The sequence below is a fragment of the Panthera uncia genome, chromosome D2 (genome assembly GCF_023721935.1).
Source record: "Panthera uncia isolate 11264 chromosome D2, Puncia_PCG_1.0, whole genome shotgun sequence".
Taxonomy (NCBI): Eukaryota; Metazoa; Chordata; class Mammalia; order Carnivora; family Felidae; genus Panthera; species Panthera uncia.
The window spans coordinates 72,189,619-72,197,073 of NC_064818.1; the positions used below are offsets into that span (position 1 = coordinate 72,189,619).

The 7,455-nt window shown below is 41.0% G+C and overlaps 1 protein-coding gene across 5 annotated transcripts in view; it reads right to left on the reverse strand.

The window, feature by feature from the left end:
* Positions 1-7,455, reverse strand: part of RAB11FIP2 (RAB11 family interacting protein 2) — a 40,465-nt gene that overhangs the window by 5,479 nt on the left and 27,531 nt on the right. For all 5 annotated transcript variants that reach the window (XM_049646511.1, XM_049646514.1, XM_049646515.1 and 2 more), the window contains one exon: positions 4,869-4,914. In XM_049646511.1, coding sequence (XP_049502468.1) covers positions 4,869-4,914 — 46 coding nt within the window. The remainder of the gene's footprint in view (positions 1-4,868; positions 4,915-7,455) is intronic.

The window sequence follows — 7,455 nt, forward strand, 5'->3', positions numbered from 1 at the left end:
ATATATATATATATATATATATATATATATATATATATATATGTCCAAATATAAAGTAACAACTTTTATGCCTTTTTTACACAGTTCTGTCCTTAATCAACAACTTAAAAAAGGTTTTTATCACTTTCTTTCAAAACATTTCCATTTGGCTTTAAGGAAAAAAAAACCCCTGTAATACTGAGGAAACGGGTCTAGCTCTTAAGGACTAACTGATCTAATCTATCCAGTGGAGGGTAGAGAACGGGGACTGCTGGGTAAATGCAGAAAGGCCTTTGACTCTTTTTTTCTCTCCACTGGGTTAAATTTGTCTTTAGTCCTTTTTCAGGATCTACTTTAATTTGACATGTGTCTGGTGCTCACGAGGAAAGTCAAAGTGTAACTTTGTATCCCCTCCTCCCCCCAGCACCTTGACTTTGCTGTCCGGAGAAACACCTGAAGTACAGATACCCATTCGATGCTTAGGTTATCAAAGTCACTCCCTTCTCAAGGATAAAGGAAAAATTCAGGACCCAAAACTGGTCCAACGCCATGGGCATCTGAAGCAGTGAGCTCTGCTCGTTTAAAGGAGGAAACGTGATTCAAGGCATAAGGGTCAACAGTAGGTAATCCGTGGAGAACAGCTGGAAAATAAGGTTCAGGACAGAGTGCCGAGAGGCTGAAATGGTAGGTTCCGACAGACTGTCAAGGATGCTGGATGCTATTGTTAAGGACTTTTGAGACTTACTGCAATGGTGAGGAAGCCATGGAAGGTTTCTACACAGAGGCAGAGTATGATTAAAGCGAAGTGCTAGGAAAATTAAAATGGGACCAGTGGGTAGGATCATTTGGAGGAGCTTAGTTGTAAAGCTACTGAATGAAACATTAAAGACAAGTAATAAAAGCCTCCAACAGATTAGCAGAAAGGACAGAGCAGATGCTAACGGAAAAGTGAGCTTCAATTCCATAAGATTATATTTAAAACAACTTATTTGAGCACTAGAAACTGGGAGCAGATACAACTTTATGAGTCATATTACCTTTGTCCCTAAAAACATTTAAGAATATTACTTCACAACAACTCTGGAGAGAAGTGTTGGTTTACTTTTTATTCTCTTCTCTCTCAATCTTTTGTAACAAGACGACTACACACACACACACACACACACACACACACACACACACACACACAGACTCACATGTTTACTAACTTACATAACTGGTCACGAGCAGTTTAGAGATATAAAACTTGTAATTTCCTAACCACATTCTTGTTAAACATTTATTACATTAAGCAGATTTCTAAAGAAAAGATAAGCTACAGTAGTACTCAATACTGAGGTAAGTATATTTTTAAAATGTCTTAAAAATAAGCTAAACTTTCTTACTATAACCTAAGTAATTCTGCATAGATTTGAGACAGATACCGGCCTAGGCCTCACTTCCCTTATCTGATAAATGAGATGTTCGCCACGGTTCCTTTCAATTCTAAGATTTCCTGGTCTACAAAGCAATTTTTTTCTGAACTCCATTTTTAAAAAAGTAGCGACATCCAACTCATGTGACTTCATTTATCTAATAAAACATTTACCGAAAAACAGAGTTCTTGTGCGAACTGCAGGGGTTCATGAAATTGCACTAAATGGGGTTCATTACTGCCGAGTTGACTGTTCTTTGTGTTTTCTTAGTTTAACATAATAACAGCGTCAGCCTGAGTCTCTCTAATCTTAATCAAATTACACATATATGAACTGATTCCTCCAAACTAATTAAGTGACGATACACAGTTAGAAAATCATTCAGATGGTTATATTCAACGCCACACCAGGACTATCGGATAATGTAATGGAAATCGTTTTTAAACATTTCTGTGAAGACAATGAGGGTGAAGAACATGTCAAAGAATCCTTATTTTGACATGTGTAGTTTACATTAAAGCCACGATATGAATCGATCTAACAATTTAATCTCTCAAAACAATTACCATAAATACCGCTCAACGCTTTAAAGCCATAATCTGGCGTAGAAAAGCCACTATTTGGCTTATTTTTCCCCCCCTCCCGACCATCTAATACTTATATATAGACAGATTTCCTGGAAATACATTTCTGGCCTTCTCAATAAATTTTCCATTTGTCCTTTTATGTGAAAATTTCCCCCCAAATTTCTGCATTGAGTTTCTAGGCAGGAAAACATCTTAGAAACACATGTACTATAAACTATATTCTGGAAAAGAATATAAAATAATTAAAAACAGTTTTGTGCTTAGTTCCAGGTTTCATCCCACAGTTGAAAGCCAGTTAACCCTTCTAATTTTGGGCATCAGATGCTCACACTGACCGACCTATTCGGTTAATACATACAGATGTCTCCTCCTGTTCGTTGATACAATTCCCAACAAAATAATACAGACTAATATTAACACCTACAATAGGGAATGGAGTTACTTGCTGGTTACAAAAGTTCTTTTGCTTGAAGAGGAAAACTCTCAGGCAAATATAAAAATTAACTATTTTTCCAAAAGATATTTCTAACACTGTTCTCAGAAGAACTTCTAAAACTGAGAAACCTCCAAACTGGTGGAGACTCAAATAACCCCAGCAGGGCTCCTAGGTACTCAGTATTTATTCCTTCAGCGCTCCGTACAGACGGCACATATGTTTTTAAGCTGTCTTCTCGTATTGAAATTTAACGTAAATTTGTCTTCTCTCTTCCCCTCTCACGACCCATCCCTTGTCATCCCCACGGAACTTCGGTTCAAAATTTCCATACGCGGATATCAGACAGTGGGGATTGGGTGAGAGGACAGCAGAACCGTTACGTGAAGTTTTCCAATCGGAATTTTAAGTAGCACAGTTGTACGAAAGGCTTTTGAGAATTACCAGGGAGCTATTTTTACTTCACACGTAGCCTAGCCTTTTACACCGGGAAATGTATATTTTTTGCAATATTGAAATTTAAACAAAAGCAAATTATCAGGACTCAAAATAACTGGAGATTTAAAGAGAGGTTGTCCTGGCAACCAAATATTGGTGGGGCACTAACTGCCATCCAAGGCGGCCAGGGGAAAGAGACAGAAAGATGAAGGCTTGGCATTCTCTGATCTTCTCATTATTGTTCTAATGAGGAACTTTGCTCTGGGAATATCATCTCAGCTACTTTCACATCTTTTGTCCGACTGCCTTCACCTCCCTTTCAGTTCTTAATTAGGCCTTAAAGAGCTCGCGCTGCCCTTTCAACTGGCTACTGCTCCTGTTTAAACACTGCGTTTTCACAGACAGGTGTTGGCACCAGCACGGAAGACGTACAAACTTAATTACAAAATACTAGGCCCAGAAGGGGAAAAAATAGCTTGGGGGATGGCTCTTATTGGCGAACTTAATGTAAATTACTTCAAACATCTTATAATCTTCAACAGAAGAATTGTTCAAATGCTTTCCCTCAATAACGATCCGGAGAAGGATGAGCTTTCTCCTCTTAATTGCATCCTGCGGTAAATTAACAACACCTAGTAATCCTTCAACTGTCATTTAGAAGAGTTAGTATTCCAGAGAAAAAGAATCGCACATCAAGGATTCTTTTATCACCTTTAAATCCTTTAACTAAAACAATTTTCACATTTATATTTCTTTAAAGAATTCTAAGGATGCTTCTACGGCAATAAATCGCAAGATTGGGAAAAGTGCATTTACAAGCACACAGAAATTGTAATTAAGGTTACTTAATAAACAATAGCTGCACATTAAATCGATTTTTTGATGTTGCATTTTGTTTGAGATTAAGTAACCGCCTGATAGAATTCATTTTACTATCTGATCAAAGGCTGACTTCATATATTCTGACATTTCTCGCCAGACTGCCATATTATAAAGACTCGAGTATTTATGAAACATCAAAACTTATAAATCATTTACATAAAACAGCAAAAATGCCGTACAGAGTCCTCTGCTTCTATAATGTTTTCTATAATTTTAAATACAAATAACTACATTTAGAACGGTTTATACACCACACCAGTTTCTTCTAGGCATATCACATCATAGAAAATTGCGATATGTTATTGCTTTAAAAAATTCTTATTATACATCTGGATCACACACATTAAGGACAGATGGTTCAAACAGCAACCACCAGCCTCTTGGAATAAAGGCTCTATTTCTGTTATTCAGTGGGAATCCAGTTTTCTACCGAGAACATGTGCCCATATTTTTGTACAGTAACTTACTCTCTAGATTTTAATGCTTTTAGAATCGACTGAAGATGCAGTGAACTCTGAACAGAGATCCAAACCTGGACTTCAAACACAATAAAATGAAGTTAAGATATCTGAATGATCCTTGCAAAATGTGAGTTACATTTAGACGGTCGCTTCCAAGCCTGTTAATATATTTGGTTTTGTTCTAAGAAGGTAAGTGTCCTAAAGGTTCTTTCAAAGACTCTCCCGGTTACCTCGATCTCTTGCCAAGATGCTTTTCCTATTGTTGAAAGTTAACAGGCAGTTTTAGTCTTTCTTCGATCTTTGTCACAACAACAAAAATCGTCCACTTTCTCCCCACGCTCTCATTTCAGAACCGTGATGTTGACCTTGACCTACAGCTTTCACATTAATTTTAAAAGTCTGTAAACAAAATGTGTAGATTCTAAATTGGCTTCAGTTATATCTCTAATACTGCTTGAATCTCTACACACCATAAAGTCACGCCCTATCGTACGTTAAAGACTGAGTTTGAATTTTGCTTTTCTTCTTTCTCCCCAGATGACCACATTAAGCTATAATCCAAAGGTAACTGAGGGGTTCAGGATGAAGGTTTTTTTCAAAAATGTATGCCAGGCAGAAGGTCAGTTTGTGGTTTCTTTTCTGATGATGCACTAACCCCCCCTCGGCAACTTACCGGGATTTTCCTGAGGTCCTCATTGCTTGTTGGATTCATATGAAAACTAAGTAACAAAAGACAAACATCCATGTTAAAAGCGTATCACACAGTCCACAGTGGTTGAGGAAACAAAAACATAACGTTTTTAACCCACACTGCAAGAACAATTTCTAAAGTCCTAATTTACTTGGACGAATGAAACCTAATCCAGGATGCAGAAGAAAAACAGTATTTACCCAACATCCTAAAGTATCTATAATTTTAAACTTTAAAGGAAAACCCTCCAGTTATTATCAGAACTGAAGAACTATACATAAATAGATACAGTTTCTAAACATCTTTAAACATAAGCGATTTTACCCAGCAGGAGAGTTTATAAAACTGAATTTTATAACTTACTCATTTTACATACATGCACTCACCTCAAGCCTTGTACTATAAACTACGGAGAATTCAATAAATGTAGGTTGGAAAGACTGGAGAATACATGAGTTAAAGCAATCTTTTAAAAACATTATACAGGTATTAGAAAAATTAACTTTTATACACTATCCTCTCAATGAGAACGGAGTCAGAGTTGTATGAACGATTTCCGTCATTAATGTGATTTCCAAGCAACTGGCCTTCAAAATTTAAATACCCAAATGGACCCAAACAAAATGTGTTTTTCTTCCATGCGGAGAGTAAGAGAACGTCACAGCTGAATGCTATAATGATTTTCTTCTTTGAAACATGTCCATTAGGAAGGGGCTGTGACCAAAAAGAGGCTGAACTTCAAAGCCATCTGATGAGTAAATATTTCATCATTGCCATTCAAGTTTAACTCTGACCCGGCACTTAAGAGTATTGGACATTAGAGCCTCGACAAAGCATTACTGTCCTCGGAACCTTTTTATCCCCCCTCACCCCAACAAAAAGACTTAACTGTAAAGTATACATTTTTTTTTTCATTATCTGTGCTTTATCAGCCAAATAATTGGAATCCTTTGAAGAAATTCACTTTTAAAACTTTTGGCGGTGTGCACGAAAAGTCTCAGCTGGATGCGATGTCTGGAAAATCCCTATCGCTGCAGGTGCACGGCCCAAGCGGTCAATCTGCAGGGCCTCTGTGCACATACCTGCACGGGAGAATAACTCACAAACCCGACGTTTCATCGGCTAGGACTGAGATCTGGAGTACAAGCTTCCAGAACTGATTGCTGACCTTCTCTATAGAATCCCTGTGGATAAATGTGGTATTTCAGTAGAGCCGGGTGCCACGGCAGAGCACATTAACACACGTTTTAAATACCTACAAACGAACACGCCGTCAGCAGGCTGACGCGGCTGAGCCACTCTCTCCTTCCCTGTCTTTGTGGTGTTCTGTATGGTTCCAGACTAGAGTCAGTGGTGCCAGCAAAGCCGCAAGAGCCTGACAAAAGAGTGGCTTAAGAGAAAATACCAAAAATAAAATCCGTTATCGTACGGCACGGCTAGGCCGGGGGTGCTGTGGGAGCAGCTAACACGTGCGGTTCCCGTCCTGCCCATTTTTCAGTCCAAGGCGGCCCACGGCAGACCAGTGGGATGACTCCCTTCCGGCCGTCGCCTCACAGCACACCGCTGTCCCGAAGAGGACAAGAGACACATCCAGCTGCGTTTCCCTCCGTCCCACTGAGTCTCAAGGACAACGCGATTTACAGTCGGGGCTGCAGCACGCCTCGGTGGTTAAAGGAGAGGAGTGACCGAGGGCCCCGGAGCCAAGTGGCGTCAACGCAAATCCTGATTCTGCCCTAATCTTGCCGTGTGACCCTGAGCAAGTCACTTAACGGTGCGTCGTCTGTAAAATGGGGCTGCGGACGCACCTGCACAGAGACTCCCGGAAAGACGAAGAGTTAGCAACATGGACAACACCCAGCAGAGTGACCCACAGGACGTGTTCAGCAAATTACTGAGTAAACATCTACCCAGCACTTGGACTGTGCCAGATCCGATTCTAAGCACCTGACCAAAATTAGCCCATTTAATCTTTACAACCCTCAAGGTGGGTATGACTTTCACTTTCAGAATAAGGAAACGAGTCGCAGACAGGTTAGGTAACTTGAGTGTGGTCCCACGGCTGGTAAGAGAGGCGGGGCGGGGTGGGGTATCTGGCCCTCGAACCTGTCCTCTTCACTGTGACACAGAGCCCGAGCCCTGCTCTCTGCTCACTGGGCACCGGCGGCACGGCTGAGGCCCGGAACAGGCAGGACGCGTGGATTACCCAGAAAAGAAACACCACCTCCCTTTGAGTGGGCACACGGCAGAGCTGTGGCTGGGGAGGCGGGGGGCACGCCCTCGAGAGTCCAAGCTTTCGACCACACGGAGGAAGGAGATGTCCCACCACAGCAATTAGCTGAGCAAGGCCAAAGTCAAGGGAAAAGCAGGATTCCAGATCAAGTGAAGGATGGGTTTGGCAGAGAGAGAGGGCTCCGAAGACAGACACCGTGGGGCCTGGGGCTGGGCGACAGCGGTGCCTTGGCAGGACACTGAAGAGACTGGAACGCAGGGCTGTGCTTGGGGGGGGGGGGGGGGCTTTGCCCTTGACTTTGGCCTTGCTCAGCTAATTGCTGTGGTGGGACCTGCCCCG